A 19,026-nucleotide genomic window follows, 5' to 3' on the forward strand; every position below is an offset into this window, starting at 1 on the left:
CAAACAGTAGAATCTATTTAGCAGTTAGCTTTTGTAGATGAGTAAAAGACTTTATGAATGAAATTGAGCAAAGGTGTTTTGTGTGTTTGTTCAGTTTTTCATATTTTATTTTTAATAGAAAGCTAGATGAAATGATCAAAAATGGTATCTGAAGAAAGCCTTTATTGTCCTGAAAAAAACCCATATATAACTTGTGTGGGTACACTAAATAGGAGAGGGGAAAATTACTGCTAAACACGAGCATCGCAAAAGTGTTAAAATAGTCTTGTGTCACAAAGGGTACAAAAAATAAAAACAGCCTGGTCCTTTCAGGGTTAAAATTTCATATACTTGGTGTGTTTGAACGGCGAAGCTGCGTGATTCCATTTGGCCAAATCGCACAGGGGCCTGGCTGGTGCATCATTTAAGTCTATTCTAGGGGGTGGTGGCTTGGGGTATAAATACACATTGTGGTGCTGGCTGGAGGGCACACATATACCGTATTGGCTCGAATATATGCCGCACTTTCCCCCCCCACTTTAAGTCTTTAAAGTGGGGGTGCGGCCTATATTCAGGGTCTAGCGCCTGACGCCCGGGACATGCGGTTCCGGGCGCCGGGAAGGCAGCAGGGTTAGGATACAGATCCCCCGCAGCGGTGCAGGGGACCTGTATCCTACTCTCTGATACGCTCAGCCTCCCCTGCCAGCACTTTCCACGGGGGGAGTGCCGGCACGGGAGATTGTCTAAGCGCATCGCGCAGACGTTCACTGGCAGTGGCGATGAGCGTGAACGACCTCCGCTGCCGGCACGTCTGCTCGATGTGCTTTAACAATCTCCCTTGCCGGGAATTCTCACGAGGGGAGTCCCGGCAAGGGAGAGTGTTAAAGCACATCGTACGTGCATCGCCGCAGCCGGTGAACGTCCTCACGATGCGTTTTACCTCTGGCCCCAAGACTTACCAGAGCAGACTCCCGGGTGTCTTGCGGGGCCGGCGGGGGACATCTACGCAATACGCGTATACAACTTCCAGTGCCGGCACATAGTGCTGGCTGTGTTGAAAATCTTTTTTTTTTTTTGTAGTTTAGCCCAGGGCTTGATAAATTTGTGAATCTAGGCGCCAGCTAAAAAGGTTAGGAGCCATGATTTTTTTTTTAAACTAACAGTTGGTAAGGAGTGATCTGATCATCATCAGCCCACTTACTAAACTCCCACTTACTAAGCACCCTGGACTTTCAGGTCAGTGCTGTTTTTTTGGTTTTTTTTGGTTTGGTTTTTTTTAAACTCTTTCAATGCTCATGTTCCATTGGAGCACAGCATTGACTGAAATTTAGTCATCGCAAGCTTGTGGGGACAGATGTGTACCCCTGCAATGCCACGAATGTGTCATACACAATTGTGGCATTGAAGGGGTTAATGCTGCACTGTCGCTCTCATACAGCGATCAGGCAGCAGGGGAGGGTTAGGGCTGGTCTCCACACTCATGTGCAGACTGAAGAACCCTCTCCCCCTGTCTCTGAAGCTGACTCTGGCAGCTGGGACACAGACGGTAGACCGGCGTCTGGTGGGAGGAGTCTCTTTGATCACTCCTGTAGGAGTAATCAAAAGGCAGGTGGGGGGCTCGTTTTTGCTGTTGCTGGTCTGTCTGGGCTTCCAGGTAAACCACAGCAGCAGAGCCCCGTACAAAACAGGTATTAACCCCTTAAAATTGAAGGGGTTAACGGCGCACTGTCGCTCTCATGGAGCGATCAGGCAGCAGGGGGATGTTGTGTCAGGTCCCCACACTTGTGTGGGGACTCAATCAACACACAACCCCCTTCCCTGAAGGTGTCTGTGGCAGCTGAAAACACAATTGCTGGTTTGACGGCAATCGCGTTTTCAGCCTACAGAATCACTCCATGGGAGTGATTGAAGAGGCAGAGCCTGTCCTAAGGTGTGTATGTTTGGGTGTTTGCGTGGCAGAGCCTGTCCTGGCTTGTGTGTGTTTGGGTGGCGGCGTGGCAGAGCCTGTCCTGGCGTGTGTGTGTGTTTGGGTGGCGGCGTGGCAGACCATGTCCTGGCGTGTGTGTCGGCGTGGCAGACCCTGTCCAGGCGTGTGTATGTTTGGGTGGCGGCGTGGCAGAGCCTGTCCTGGCATGTGTGTTTGGGTGGCGGTGTGGCAGAGCCTGTCCTTGCGTGTGTATGTTTGGGTGGCGGCTTGGCAGAGCCTGTCCTTGCGTGTGTATGTTTGGGGTGGCAGCGTTGCAGAGCCTGTCCTGGCGTGTGTATGTTTGGGTGGCGGCGTGGCTGAGCCTGTCCTGGCGTGTGTATGTTTGGGTGGCGGCGTGGCAGAGCCTGTCCTGGCGTGTGTATGTTTGGGGTGGCGGCGTGGCTTGTGTATGTTTGGGTGGCGGCGTGGCAGAGCCTGTCCTGGCGTGTGTGTTTGGGTGGCGGCGTGGCAGAGCCTGTCCTGGCGTGTGTGTGTTTGGGTGGCGGCGTGGCAGAGCCTGTCGTGGCGTGTGTGTTTCCTGACACTTTACTTACTGTAGGAATAAGTTGAACTATTTAATTTTTACTTATCCAGAGATAAAACACCCTCCTGAATTTGTAGTCGCTTCAGAGGACAAAACTTTCTAGGCCCAGAAATCAGTGAGAGGAAAAGTATTTTTGTGTTATTTACTCTTTCAATCTGCATATTTTATTAGAAATGATTAGTAGCACTGAATTGTGACTTCAGGCATCTCGTGCATGATTACTTTTTTTTTGTGTACTGATAAGATCCTATCCTATATTATCTGCCGAGCACTGATGTCATCTTTATCCAGTACACATGGATGCCGAGGAGTTAAGATTCTGTCTATTTTATTTATTTCCATAAAAAGGCCACCAAAATCCTCAGTACCAGGCCCATGATCCTCTTAATCCGGCCCTGTATATTTGCACCTATGAATATTATACATGTGAAAAACCACTGTAGCTTTACCTACTGTCTGCATCTCATTAACAATAGGGCTATCAATATCTTGGCCATCTTTGTATAGAAAAGTAGTGAAGATCATTCTGTCTCCTATAAAATGTGGGACAATCTGAAGCTGAGAGGGAGGTGTGTGTGTGACATTTGAAAACATTGAGAGATATTCACTTACTAGCATGTGCCATAGTGGGATTTTAATTTTATCTATATTTTCCTTTTCGATGTTAAGGAAATGTGACAATTGAGAAACGAATGTTTTTTCTGGAGAACAAGCGGAGGCATTGGAGGTCCTATGACAGGAGGTCTCTGCTTCCTGCTGTACGACAGGAGCTGGACTTCTATGAACAGAAGATGAAGGAAATGGCCGAGGTTGGTGAATTGCTGTAATTATAGAAAATAGATATAGCTGTGAATATGGAGTCGAAGGTGATAACCTATATTGAGCCAGCATAGAAAATAGCGTTGAGTTACAAAAGCTTTCTTGGTCCCTGGGTTCTTTTCTTCAGATTACACTATGCTGTCAGATTTAGTTTTTTTTTTGGTAAAATCAATTAACCCCTTCAATCCCAGGGGTTTTTGGTACCTCAAAGCCCAGAGCAATTTTGCCATTTTTGCGCTATGTCGGCTCAGAGATTATTCTTTTTTCCTGTGAATGGTGTACCCATGTAAACTATATATTGTTTTTTCAAGGAGAGATAGAGCTTTCTTTTGATACCATAGTTGGATGATTAGCTGAAAATTTAGAATGAGAAATTTAGTAAAAACTAGAGAAAATTTAAAAAAAAAACTGTTTTTTTTTTTTACATTTTCCCTCTGAATCCTCACAAAATTAGGTAAAGTGATGGAAATCCCCTCCAAGTTTATCAATTCAGGATATCAGATTTCCTGATTTCAGAAATACCTAATTTATATAGATTTTCCATATTTTCCCAGCACCAGGGAACATACTATAAGGTGTACATTTTTTGTATAATCTTTATGCCTATGGCTTAACAGGTTTGGGGGTTGTGAACGGGGGCAGGAGGGTTATACTGGCTAGATGTTATGCTAGGGCAATGGGATGTAAGGTTTAATAATTATTTTTTTTATAATATTTTTTTATATTTTATTTGTATTTTTTTAAATTTTTTTTATATATTTTTTTTTTACACAAAAATGGTTAGAGGTCCTCTTAGGGACCTCCTGAACATGCCAGTGATGTTACGACATCACAGCTCACATTATAATTTTTTTTAGTATTATTTATTTTAATGATTTTTTTAATATATTTTAAATGAATTAACTTTTTTTTTTTATCTTACTAAACTTGGACATGGAATATGTCCTTGCAGGCAAGCATTTTGAGTCTCAGTGCTTGATCATGCACAGGCTACCACTGCATTACCTTGACTGGGTTCAAAATCTAAACCAGTGGAGCACCTTCGTCTCATTAGTGCTGTAGCCTGCTAGAGTGCTTGGACTGCCAGAAGGGAAAGGTTTAGCTGAAATGGTTACCTTTATTGCACCTTTTGTACAGATTAACTACCGTGTTTATCGGTGTATAACACACACTTTTTAAACTAAAAAAGAAGCTGAAACCCTACCTGTGTGTTATACGACGATAAATCCTAGAGCTGCACAATCTTCCCCTGCACAGCTCTCTCGCGCGCCCTCTCTGATGCCTGGAGCCGGAGTGATGACGTCACTCCGGCCCCAGCATCAGCACAAAAAGTAAAATGCTGGAAGATAAAGAGGACCCATACCAGATCTCCCAAAAGGTAGGCAGTCTGGATTGGCAATATATAAAATTAAACTTTTTTACTCAAATTTCCTTGTTAAAATGAGGGTGTGTTATACCCTGATAAATAACAATTAATTATAACAAAATTAATTTGAGTGGCTTTTTTCACGTATTGACATTTGTACACAGCAGGTTGTATATAGTTACATAGTTATATAGACAAAAGAAAAAAGACATTCATCCATCAAGTTCAGCCTTTCCTATATCTGTTAATTTGTTGCTGTTGATCCAAAAGAAGGCAAAAAACCCGGTTTGGCACTAACCAGGGAAAAAATTCATTTTTTACTCCAAAATGGCAGATTCCTCCTTGCATCAATAAGCCGTTTCCCCATAATTAAAGATTATACCCCCGAATATTATGTTTTTCCAGTATCCATCCAGTTGCTGTTTAAACGTCTGTACGGACTCCGATAAAACTTATTGTCCTTACTGTAAAAAACCATTTCCTCTGCTTTAGTCTAAATCTCCTTTCTTCCAGTCTGAACGCGTGACCACGTGTCCTATGCATAGTCCTGTTTATGAACAGATTTCCACACAATGGTTTGTATTGGCCCCTAATATATTTATATAATGCTATCATATCCCCTCTGAGGCGCCGTTTTTCTAAACTAAACAGATTTAAATTTGTTAACCTTTCATCATACCTATAGTGCTCCATTCCTTTTATTAATTTTGTAGCCCGCCTCTGCACCCTTTCTAGTGCTATGATATCCTTCTTTAGAATACGTGCCCAAAATTGCACAGCATATTCAAGGTGCGGCTTTACCAATGATTTATACAGAGGCAAAATTATGTTTTTATCCCGCGAATTGATGCCCCTTTTTATGCACGACAATACCTTACTGGCCTTAGCAACTGCTGACTGACATTGCACATTGTTGCCTAGTTTGTTGTCTAACAATTCCCAAATTCTTATTTGTCATTACTCCTATTTCACTAACGTTTAGGGTGTAGGTTCCTTGTGCATTTCCTACCCCGAAGTGCATAACTTTACATTTATCTACATTGAATTTCTTCTGCCATATGTGTGCCCAGTCTCCCCAGTCTATCTAGATCTCTCTGCTGCATTGTAATATCCTGCTCACACTGTATTACTTTACCTAGTTTACATAATTCCTACGATGTCTGGAAAACCTTCAATAAAGTTCTAAAGACCTTGATAACCAATTGACTGAATAGTATATTGTGATGGGATGCTAATATTAAAAACAATCTAATTTCATTTCAGCATGCAGATTTTCTTCTTGCCCTACAAGTGAATGAGGCGCAGTATGAGCAGGTGGGTTTTTTATGTAATTGTACAGATAACTGCCTATGTTGTTAACTACTCACTAGCTCAAAACAGCTTTTATAATATTTGCTCTGTTCCTGAGCATGTAGCTTTAGCTTCATAGGGCTTCATATATTCTCTTCTACAGCCATAATAAAGACACAAGGACAGGTCATTTCCAGTTGCTTTGTTTAACCCCTTAACGACCAATGACATGCCTGGCATTACAGCAACACAGTTCATCAGAGTTTTAAAGGCGTTTAGGAGGAGATCAACAGTCGCCTCCTAAACTTTAATGGTGTCGCTGAAATGCCTCAATACATGATTTTTGGCATGTAATTAGAAGGGTATTGGGATTGGGATTGGGATTGGAAACTTGAAGATGTGTTTTTTATGCTCCCAGTACAATATTTGTCTGTCCTACAGGATGGTCAGATGATAGAATGTCGGTGTTGTTATGGATCATTTGCCTTTGAAGAGCTGACACAGTGTGCTGATGGGCACCTTTTCTGCAAGGAGTGCCTCATTAAATATGCGCAAGAGGCTGCTTTTGGCTTTGGACGGGTGAGTGTTTATGCATCTGAAAAGGGAAATTATATGTGGTTTCCTTTGCTTTGGAATTTTGGATTCACTAAGCAAGTTTCCTTTGGCATAAATGGCATAAAGTTTGTTATTGTACACATGCTTAATATAAGGCTCTCAATATTAAGATTATTTAAGGCCATATAGTGGGGCTTCAATAAATGCTCCATCACACATGTTACTTTACAGCAGACATTCATTCTCATCAGTGTGTAATCAAAAATTGGCACAGGTTGGGCAGTTTTAGGGTGGGTGAATTATGACTAATTCTAAAATATGAAAAAACAAACATAATATGGTATTGTATTACAAATTATTGCAAGGCATATCGCTCTCCAGAATTCTTAAAAATTAAGTCATACTCTCTAAACTATATAATTGCAATGGATCATTTTAAATTACTAGCATATTTTTGTAAATGCAGTATTTATAACATTGCCCCATAAGTAGCCAATATGAAGTGGAAATTCATATAGGTATTGTGTAATTTTATTGCATGCCATTTAATGTAATAACAGTACACATATGGTGTGAACTAAAACAATTATGATATATATAAATAGATATATCATTTATTACATTGATTTCTTTGCTAAAAGTAGACTTGGTTGTCATTTCCTTTTCCAGGACCCTAACCCAGTGAGTAGTAGCCGCAACACAGTGGTATTATTGAGTCGTCTTGTAAAGGATTTAATTGTTAATTCAAATACATTTGCTAATAAATCATGCTCAGCCATGATACATAACTTGTTATATGCCTGCGTTTCTTGTTTACACATTACTTTTCTATAATGTTGTATCGTTAATTATTGTGTATTGTACTGTAACTAAAGAATGACACTTCATTTATAGTGCTGTTCCAAACCTCTCTTCTGTATTGGAAGATTGTTTCTGTTGAGCTGATCTAGATCTCCTTTTGTCCCAGCCCAATTTGAGCTGCTTGGAAGGGACATGCACTTGTGACTTTCCAACCAGTGAGTTAGAGAAAGTACTTCCAGAAAATATTCTCCAGAAGTACTACGAGCGGAAGGCTGAAGAGGACATCTCTGCAGCATGTGCAGATCAGCTTGTCAGGTAAACTGTAATGTAATTGTTTCATTTCCCTACTCTGTTTAAATAATAATAATAATAAAACAAGAATAATTACTAAAAAGGAAAGCACTTTTAGGAAGCTATGTTGTGGAATATAATTTGGAATCATTTTTTAAAATGACAGCAAGTTATAGCTATTGTAACATTGTGGGTATATTGCACAAATACGAAGATAAATTTACAATTGGCGGTTAAAGTATTTTTCTTTTTTTACTGGTCATATTCTACCACGTTGTACTGTAGCATGTCCTCTTGTCCTTGTTCTGCAGGTGTCCATCTTGCAATTTCCCAGCTCTGTTAGATATGGATGTTGACAGATTTAGTTGCCCAAATCCTCACTGCAGAAAGGTAGGCTATTAATGTTTGGTATAGCCATAAAGAGTTATTTTTCCATTTGTACCCTCTGTTGGAGTGTAATACAATGTTCTTTTAAATTACCGTAGCCAATATTCACAGTCTGTCTATAGCTTTAGAAATATAATGTCTTTCACAGTCCAAAGTTTTGACACAGCTGGAAGGCTAATGTGTATATCTAGCAACATTTTGTAAACGTTGATCTGTTTTGTCTTGTTGGCGTGAGAATCTGTTATAGTAATTCATTTTTGCAACAAAAATATTCCATATATACAATTTTCACCTACATAAGCATCTGAAACCTTTCACATTTTTCTATTTCTTTATGCTGGTCAACAGTTTCTTACTGGAATCAGTAAGAAATCCAATCTAGATATTTTGACTTAATATGTGAAATAACTGGTATTTTGTTCCTGTTCCCTTTCATCCTCGGTGTATTTTTCGGACCATCTTTGAATATACAGCTTGGTAATTTCAGTGTTGCCTTTAGGTGGCGCTGTGGGATTTGTGATACAGTTGCACTAGTTCATTGGTGTGTCTTTCACAAGCCTCAGTTTATTTTGTATCTAATTTGTCCCACTATGGTGTTTTTTTTTATACCAAATAGCACAGTTGTCAAGAATGTATGGATGGCAAACTAGACAGGTTCTCACTGCCCTATGCCAGGTGAACTTCATTAAATTCATTAAAGCCGAACATAGACGTGTGATTTTTAATACTTCGTTTCGTTTTATCACAGTATTATCCTTCTCATTTCATGTTTCTTGGTTAATGCATAGTATAGTTTTTTCTATGAAACTTGTGTTTTAAAATGTTCTAAATGCGTAAAATTGTTATCTATTATTTTTAGACCAGTTGTTACTACAGACATTGCTTCTATCAGGGGTTGACAAATTTGGGTTGGATCTGGAAGCCAACCAAAAAATTTAGAAGCCAACTTCTAACTTTTTTTTTATTTAAGGGGTATTTTACACCATAAAAATTCAAGCTTGCATGTTTAACCTTTTATTCTTACATTTAAACACACTAACACCATACTGTAACAAACACTAACACCTTACTGTAACAGACACACCAACATGCTACACTTAAGTACACACATACTAACACCATACACAAATACACACACTATATGGTGACATATACACTCATGCTAATGTCGTACTGGAACATACACAGCACCATACACTCTAATGCTATACTCTTACACACATGCACAACACACATACAAACACATGCTGACTCTAACACTATACATAAAAACACATGCTGACTCTAGCGCTATACATATACACACCATCTTACACTACAGTATACACATATATTCATACACTACCACCCCATCTTGTAAAGACCTGCCACTGCCTATCTTCTGTTGTAAATCTGGCGCCCTATGCGTTCCTCGCCTAGCGATGTCACGTAATGCACCCCTGCAGGGAAGCGTACGCTACTGGATTTGCAATTGTAGTCCTGGACAGTTTTTGCCCCCTGGTCCCACAAAACCCTGGGCTCCAGGATGTAGTTTCTAGTCACTATGGGGACCTGGCACGCTGGGTTTGTCGAACCATGGCTTATATATCCAAGCTTATGCCTTTTATTGGTGTTCCTATTCTTGTGAAGCCAATAATTGGCTTAACTATAGTTTTACATTTTTATCTGCCTTATTTTTTTTTTCCACGGTGCGCTCTTCATTAATTCAAGGGATATGACAAGACAAGAATTGACAGACTAAGACAAACCGATACATTTGGTGGAGAGAGCCCTGCTCGCAAGCTTACAATCTAGAGGGAAATGGGGTGACAAACATAAGGCATAGAGAAAGGGTGAGAGGTAGTGTGGTGGTTGTATTGATGACAATGAAGTTCTAGCAGCTAAGATGGTATGCTTCTCTGAAGACGTGGGTTTTGAGATGTTTCTTGAATGTTGGGAGGGAGGGTGAAAGCTGAAGGTTCCTTGGGAGTAGATTCCAGAGATATGGGGCAGCTCGAGTGAAATCTTGTAGACGGGAAAAGGAAGAGGTGAGAAGTGAGGAGGAGAGCCTTAGCCCATGGGAAGAACGTAGGGATCGAGTAGGAGAGTATTTGCTAATGAGGTCAGAAATGTATGGAGGAACAGTGTTATGGATGGCCTTATATGTCAGTACCAGGTTTTAAAATTTAAGGTAATTGGGAGCCAGTGGAGAGTTTCACAGAGGGGGGAAGCAGAAGAGGAGCGACGTGCAAGGAAGATGAGCCTAGCAGCGGCATTTAGGACAGACTGCAGAGGAGAGAGTCAAGACAGTGGAAAGCCAACCAGAAGAGTGTTGCAGTAGTCAAGACGGGAAATGAAAAGTGAATGAACCAGAATTTTTGTGGATTCTTGGGTGAGGAATGGGCGGATACGAGAGATGTTTTTTAGGTGCAAGCGGCAGGATCTGGCGAGGGACTGAATGCGAGGGATGAAGGAGCGGTTTGAGTCAAGGATGACCCGGAGGCATCGGGCCTGGTTAGTAGGAGAGATAGTCGTGTTAATGGTGATAGAGAATTCCGGTAGTGGGAGGGAGGGAAGATAATGAGTTCGGTTTTAGAAAGATTAAGTTTCAGGTAGCGTTGTGACATCCATAAAGAAATAGCAGACAAGCAATTGGAAATACGGGACATGAGAGATGGAGAGAGATCAGGAGAAGACAGGTAGATTTGGGTATCATCTGCATATAGGTGATACTGGAGGCCAGATGAGTTGATTAGTTTGCCAAGAGAGGAAGTATAAAGAGAGAACAGCAGAGGGCCAAGGACTGAACCTTGGGGGACACCAACCGAAAGTGGAAGGGGCGTTGATGTCTTATGTTATGTTATAACATAACATAAGAAAAAATACTCATATTGTAAAATGCTTATATATATACATCTGTGCTGATAGGAGTGATTTTCATTTGTCTTTCAAAGCTACCACAATTTATTCTGTTTACGTAAAAAGAAAGGGAGGAACACTGATCATTTCAACGCTTCAACTATGATGCCCTCTTCTTTAACACTCCCCTTAACTACATTTCCGTTGTGATAGCCTTTATTGTGCTCTTCCACATTCTGAGTACAACACTTTTTATAACTAAATGTAAATGCGTTTCCTCCTTGCTACTAGTGGAATACCAGACTCTGCCCCGGAAGTACATATTTAATCATAAGATTAAATTATGTTCAGATTCCCTAATGCAAGACATTTAAAAAGCATTTCAACGTATCAATGTTCTCAACTTCTTCCACATGACTACAGTGTAGATTTCTTTTCACTGTAGCAAATAAAAGCTTCTAAAGAAAAGCTGCACTTTTTTGTTATTACATTTATTGAGTGTTCTGTGAAAGACTTTACACAGCTTCTCATGGTTCTTTGCAAGTGGTTTAAAAGGAGTTTTTATTCAGGGTTTGTCTTTGGGGTTTATAATAATCATTTTGGGTTCAGATTAAGAGGCTTGAATTACAGTGTGTTTTTATTCGAACAACTACTAATAAAAGTAATGCACGAACCAATAGCACACAGCTGTGTCAAACCAATATTATAAGATACATCCATATTTCCCCCAGAGCTGAACAGCTCACGAAGTTATGCTTCATCTGTGGCTAACAATTCTTGCCACTGGTTGGCTGCTTGAAACAATCATTGCTAGGAATGCACTTCCACTGAAATCAATGGGAGCGATTTCTGTGTATGCATGCAGACTGGGTGGTCTTATTAGACCCCTGTGTTTTTCTCCGTGGCAGTGCTGGAGCATGGTAAGTGTGTCACTTGCCAGGAGATGTGTTTAGATAAAAACATCTCATGCATAGTAGATGGCTAGAGGCAGCAAAGGTGCAGTCTCCAGAATCCCCCATGCAGGGGTGCCAAGTAAATTTAAAGGAACCTCTCGGGGAAACTTCAGCTTTCATGGTAATGCATATTACTAAGAGCAAACAGTTTCTTTGTAACATGACCGAATCCCTGGTATTGACTGTTTCATCCTGCCATTGTTTCAGAAAAAACAGGCTTCTATGAAGATGTTGGTCACACAGCCAGTTTTTTCAAATAAATTCAGCTTCCTTCTAAAATTCACAGATGGTCTTGTTTCTAGTGTAGTTATAAATGGAGCTTATTAGCATTTCTTCCTTATTAGGATAAGATAAATAATACATGTGGTGCTGTGAAATGGGACACATTGGTCCTAATGCTCTGCAGTAATGTCCGGCTATGTAATATGTACAGAGCCTATTGTGTACTTCTGTAAACAAGCCTGACTCAGCATATGACTCATTATGTGTAGCAGTTACCTGCAATAGCAGATGTGATCAAACCCAGAAAATCGTCCAAGTTGCAGGCTCTATTTGCCAATCTTAGTTCTTTAGAGTATTTAATATATACAAGAAATAACTGCACTGTCTGATATTAGCCTTAGCTTAATTGAGTCTAAATAAGATTAATAATAACACTATGCAGGGAACGTAAGCTTATGAATGTTTATTCCCAGTGCTTATGCACTTTGCTTCCACAATTTGGTTCACTAAGTGATACACCATTTATTTAAGGCTAACGCAGGTATCAGGGAATCAAGCTGTTTGCTTCACAGATGCCTGAAAAGAATCTAAGCATTACTGCCCCTTTAAATGTGAGTAGCATAATCTTCTTGCCCAGAACCTTTTTACAGTTTTATTTTTAGTCTTTTTATTTTTATTATAACAAAATCAGTCATACATACAAAATATAAAATTGACAGATTAACCACTTAAGGGCCAGCCTGTTTATTTTTTTTTACCCTTTGTGACCAAGACTGTTTTAACACTTTTGTGGTGCTCGTGTTTAGCTGTAATTTTCTCCTCTCCCATTTAGTGTACCCACACAAGTTATATGTTTTTTCCAGGACAAGAAAGGCTTTCTTCAGATACCATTGTTTTAATCATATCGTCTAATTTCATATAAAAAAAGATAAAATAATAAAATATGGAAAAAAAACTCACCCTTTCTCACTTTTATTTGAAAAATCTTTTACTTATCCAAAAAAGCTAATGAAAAAAAACTGTTAAATAGATTACTACTATTTGTCCTGAGTTTAGAAATACCCAGTGTTTTTGAGGTTTGTTTTTTTCTTCTTTTTTTTTCTGCAAGTTATTGGGCAATAAGTACAAGTAGTTTCTTGCTATTTCAAACCCGATTTGTTTCCAAATCTGGTCATTCTGTCCCATGTGTTATTTTGGGTATCTTTGAAGCTGCCTAATACAATTTACCCTATGAAACACCCCAAAGTATTTCAAATAGTGGTATTTTTAACTTTTTCCATGCATGAGATTCTACCACCAGCCTTTGCCAAAATTTTTACACAATTTGTACTTCAGGTAGGAATTTATAGCTCCTGGTATATATCACTGTCACACAAAACCCCATTATCTGTTCAGCAACATCTCCAGAGTACAGTGATACTCCACATGTGTTATTTGGGAGGTTCACGTTTTTCATCTTGGAACTTTGACATCTGGTCCTACTGCCCCCATTCCTAAATGGGCCGTCTTTGAAGCCAGCTAATTCAATGTGCCCTATAGTAACATAGTTCATAAGGTTGAAAAAAGACCAAAGTCCATCAAGTTCAACCTATATACATATTGTGTCCCTACTGTGTTTTTGAAAACTAGACACCCCAGGGTATTTCAAATTAGGCAGTTAAACATCAATTTGGATGGCTGTTAGATTAGAGGAATAGGCTAGCATTGACAAATGGTCCTAAATGTTCACTTATAATAGTTATAAACGAAAATTAATATAGATCCATGTAACATAACGTGAAGTGAACATGTATGGGCTAGCAAACCACACTTGTATAACAAGACTAATACTAGTTACTAAAGACTGGTTTGTACTCTCTGAACGCTAAATCTAGTAATACGTCATTTGGAGGGGTATCCTTTAAGTAGCAACTGTTGACTATTAATTTTTAATTTTCTCTTTTTCAATGGGGGACAGCTGTTGAGTGCTATTTCCTCTCCGCTGTGACTAATTTGACCCTTAATATTTTCTTGGAAGAAGATGTACAATTGCCGTTGTACACTTATACAGCAGCCATGTTAAATGTTATGGAAAATGGCACTTCATTACCATTGCAGTAATTTGTATGTTAAAATATTTTGCTACACTGCTTCAGTTGTGCAATAAGCATTTGTTGCAATGTATTTTTTTTTTTTAACTTTATTAATTATATAACATAGCAACAATTGTTTCTGGATATATATAACATCTTAAAGGAGCATTGTATCACTTACTGCCCCCTAGAATACTTCCTGAGCCAGCATTGATGTATGTATGATGTGCCAGATGTTTGGCGAGGGGGCATATGTATAAGTGGGATTCTGAACAATTTCTTAATCACATTGATCGCATGCATTAACAATTGGTTCCTGTGGGATTATCGTGGTTATTGCATTGATCACTTAAAACCATGATGTTCCATGTCATCACAGTGCATTTACTGTAGCCAAAAGTCATTATGACTTCAAGTGGGTTAATGGCAGACATGTAACTGTATGCTACTGCTCTGTCTTCCTATAGCTATTACCATTGCTCACTAGTGATTGTGTGTTCTATATTGACCTGGACCATTCTTTTAATCTTTTGTTTTACATATTAAGCACTCTGTTTCTGAGACTATAGTGTGGTGTAAATTTTCTCTTGAGAAATATATGTATTGGAGTGATGATACTTTCCCCTTTGTCACACCTTACCAGGGCCTGGTAAGAAGTTATGGAAGTTGGGTCCTTGTTGCTGATTTTGGCACTTTGTCAATTTATATTTTTGCATGCACACATTAGAACATGTTATGGTGAAATGCTGATTTAGCCACCCTGTGGTTGTGGATGCTGAGTGCCATGGTATTGCACTCTATTTTTATGCAGTATGGCTTCTAAAATGTATGAAGCATTTTTTTATTTTAATTTTTTTTTTTTTAAATTACATTAGAAGTGAAGTCTTCTTTGATATAGATCTAACAATTCATGCAGTGATAAACTAAATGGAAAGTGATACATTACTAGTTACATAGTCTGTTTAATAAACTGTGTGCTTTACTTGGCTCTAGCAAATCTGTGAATTGTTCTCTGCACTCCCTTCCAGCATAGTGTAAGTAGGGTAGTATTGGCTTTTCATTACAGATGAAAAATCCTTGGCAAGCTAGTCTACCAGACAGTCTAGCATACTGAATAAGTGACAAGGGAGAGTCCAGGCAGCTCTGCTGAGTGCTTCTTACGGAAATAATATGGATGGACACTAAGCAGGGGCTTACTAAAGCGGGACCCCTATATGTTTCATATGTCCCTCCAGCGCACGTGCATGACTTAATTACTTTTTAAGTTCTGTGAGTTTATACTTATTTTCTGGAAATAATGGCTGATGTAGTAAACGTAACTCTGAAGGACTAGAGTTGGCAATTTTCCATGAAAGAAGGTTAGACCACCCAATTTAACTCCCAAATACTTTGTTGTTTAACATATGCATCTTTTTAATGTGCATAGCTGAAGTTTTCTGATCAATATTAATAAAACTGCCAAAATGTTCTTGTTGAAGATGTTTGTGTCAGAAATCAGTTTTTTGAAAACTGTTTTGTCTGGTGATACACATACCGTAAATAATTCTGATATGGGTTCTTCAAATCCAATTCCATATATGTTACAACACTCTATTAACCCCTAAGCTATGCAAGAGCTTTGACTGATGTACCCCTGGGAGGAAATGTGAACAAAAGGATCAACAGCTGCCAGACTAATGAGCCTTTAATTGATTTTGTACTATTTTAGAACAACCCCTTTTCTAAAGCAAGTTTGGCATTTGCTGGAAAAAAAAGGGTTCGGGTTGCGGTGACTGAAATTACCATTTGGCATGACCTTTATAATGCCAGAGTTCCATTTACCCTGTTAAATATATTCACTCCTGTTCACGCTTGTCCATGTGTTCATTCAACTTTGTACACAAAAAATTAAAAATAACATGATCATTTTTATGAATAATACAATCAAGGCTGAATTGAAGGAAGTGGTAAAAGGTGCTTTCCATTGAAGTATATTTTTGTGTGTGTGATGAGCAATAATGTTAGCAAAACTTAAGTGTTTATTCATGCTCTTTTACTACATCTCAAAGGCTTGCAGAGATGGAAAGTAGTGACACAATATTAAGAGGCTGACAAGCCTACACAGAGCAAAAAAGATTTCTAGTGCAGAAAAGGACAGTTTTGCTTTACAATGCCTTGGTCAAAAAAGCTCATATTAGTAATTGTATATTTTGTTTAGTTGAGCCACTACTACATGTTTACTTTTTGCAAACAAAGTAAAAAATATAAAAAGACAAAATGTTTGAAGCCTCTATATGCATATTGTGGAATATATAATTTCAGGCTCCATATTAGGATTTTTCATGAAATTATTATACATTACTGTCTATGTGAAATTGGTATTTTAAGCTATTCATCTCTCAAATGTATTTAGACAGGAATAGTGAGAGCTCTGGGTATAAACTGACTTATTTGTTCCCATCCAAACCTCTGTAATACAATAGCCTCATGCATTATTATAACTGTTATATCAGTCTGGCATTATTTGGACCCAGAGGGTTACAAAGAATGGCTGCAAACATTGTCTAAGTACAATAAATGGTCTCAGTAACCCCAAACTCTTCTCACACTCGCTAAACTAATTTACAACCACCTTAAACTGCTGTGACATGTACCTTATCAGTCTCTATCCTGCTCCTTAACCGCTATACTGCATACATCACTTAGATGTTTGTGAGCAGTATTGCTATAGACTTGACAAAGGGAGGTTTATACTCTCAAAAGCTTGTCCTTAAAATGGAATGTTAGTCCTTTTGTTTTTTGTGTTTTTCCCCCCCTCAGCCTCGGGTCCTTTGCCAGAGGCTTGGGAGTTTAAGAGTTCCGCTCAGTATCTTAGAGGTTCATAGCACTGTGCTCTTCTGGACAGAGTGTTCTGGTGCTTTGATGGCGATCCATTTCTTGATGCCAAACTTACCGTATTTGCTCGATTATAAGACGATCCCCCAAAATCTGAATATGAATTTATGAAAAAAAAGAAAAAGCCTGAATATAAGACGACCCTGTAGGAAAAAAGTTTTACCAGTAAATGTTAGTTCATGTAAACTATGTGAACAATTGCTTGTTAATAAAAGCTATGATTGAGAAAAATATTTTGTTTTTATTTCCTTTTTTTTTTCAACCTGCCCACCCAGTTATGCACATCTGCCCCCAGGCTTACCACTCTGCCCCAGAAATGCCTTATACCCCATATATGCCACTGTGCCCCATGATATGCCTTTTAACCCTCTAAATGCCACTGTGCCCCATGATACGCCTTTTAACCCTCTATATGCCACTGTGCCCCATGATATGCCTTTTGACCCCCTATGTGCCACTCTGCCTCCAGAAATGCCTTATACCCCTATATGCCACTCTGGCATTTAGGGGGTTAAAAGGCATATTATGGGGCAGAGTGGCATATAGGGGGGGTAAAAGGCATTTCGGGAGGCAGAGTGGCATTAAAGGGTTAAAAGGCATTTCACAGAGCACTCTGCCTCCAGAAATGCCTTACACCCCCCATTTAACACTCCCCCTCCCTCCTCCAAACTTACCGGTGCTTCTGAGTTGGGGGGGGTGCATAACACAGGAGGATCCAGGTCCCCTGCATCTGAGCCCCCGGTGCTTAGTCCGGGCAGCATGTAGAGCTCCACGCGAATCGCGTAGATCTCTACACGCTGCCCGGACTAAGCACCGGGGACTCAGAAGCACCGGTAAGTTGGAGGGGGGGCATAACACAGGAGGATCCAGGTCCCCTGCATCCTCCTGTGTTATGCCCCCCCCCCCTCCAACTTACCGGTGCTTCTGAGACCCCAGTGCTTAGTCCGGGCAGCGTGTAGAGCTCTACGCGATTGTATCGCGTAGAGCTCTACACGCAGCCCGGACTAAGCACCGGGGACTCAGAAGCACCGGTAAGTTGGGGGAGGGGTTAACACAGGAGGATCCAGGTCCCCTCCATCACTGCGGGGGATCTGGATCTTAGTCTCATAATCAGACCTATTTGAGGCGACCCTGATTATAAGACGAGGGGTATTTTTCAGAGCATTTGCCCTGGAAAAAACCTTGTCTTATAATCGAGCAAATACGGTAATTTATCAGTTAAATGCACCAACGCTAGGACGTACAAGATAAAAGTTCTTAGAAATTAATTTTGCTCCCCCAAGTGCGTTTGCAAATGACAGAGGGCTACCAGGGTCACTCATTTATTGTTTGATTAGGAGGATTGTTAGATTGAAATTAAAACTGCATGCAGTACAACATATTTTATTTTGATTTTACTTATTTTAATGTATTCAAACATTTAGTGGTTATTGGTGCATTAATGCTATTAGGAGGATATTGATGTAGTTTCTGGCAACGCCAGTCTCTGTATTGTAGTGAAGTACAATTTTATATATCAATCTTTAAAATTGCTACTGGATGGTGAATCCCATTGACGGAAGACAAAGGAGTAGTACATGGGTTGGTGTCTTGACAAGGAGTGTGCCAAGGATATATGCACATATCGGTGCTCTGGATTGACCTAAAGTGCTACTTAAGTGTAAAGTTTGTGTGACCGGATGTCGCTGGATCTTTTGGTGATGCCACTAATATAGGTGATGTAATTACCTTGTTTCCCGGAAAATAAGACACTGTCTTATATTTAGTTTTCCTCAAGAAGACACACTATGGCTTATTTTCAGGGGATGTCTTAAGACATGCAATGGCATCTCGATGTGCCGGCATTAAAGACGGCCCTGGCGTGGCTGAATTGGCCACTTAATTGGGTGGCCTTTTAATGTAGATTCAGGGCGGTGTGGGGGGCATTGCCCAGCCCGCCCCTGGTCGGTGTTCACGCACGGCGCCGCCCAATGGCTGTGCCTCAACTCTTCGTCCACTACTGAGGCACTGCCATTGGGCGGTGCGGTGTGTCAACACCGGCCCCTTTAACTTCATATTAGGCGCCAGGG

At 40.0% G+C, this 19,026-nt stretch overlaps 1 protein-coding gene across 1 annotated transcript in view; it reads left to right on the top strand.

The window, feature by feature from the left end:
* LOC149290664 (E3 ubiquitin-protein ligase RNF216-like) overlaps positions 1 to 19,026 on the top strand; it is a 90,519-nt gene that overhangs the window by 37,960 nt on the left and 33,533 nt on the right. The window contains exons 10-14 of the mRNA XM_089488453.1: positions 3,159 to 3,298; positions 5,938 to 5,988; positions 6,406 to 6,543; positions 7,487 to 7,635; positions 7,923 to 8,001. Of these exons, the coding sequence (XP_089344579.1) occupies positions 3,159 to 3,298; positions 5,938 to 5,988; positions 6,406 to 6,543; positions 7,487 to 7,635; positions 7,923 to 8,001 (557 nt within the window). The remainder of the gene's footprint in view (positions 1 to 3,158; positions 3,299 to 5,937; positions 5,989 to 6,405; positions 6,544 to 7,486; positions 7,636 to 7,922; positions 8,002 to 19,026) is intronic.

This window comes from Sceloporus occidentalis, unplaced genomic scaffold (genome assembly GCF_023333645.1).
Source record: "Sceloporus occidentalis isolate IW3139 unplaced genomic scaffold, rSceOcc1.0.p SCAF_38, whole genome shotgun sequence".
Taxonomy (NCBI): Eukaryota; Metazoa; Chordata; class Lepidosauria; order Squamata; family Phrynosomatidae; genus Sceloporus; species Sceloporus occidentalis.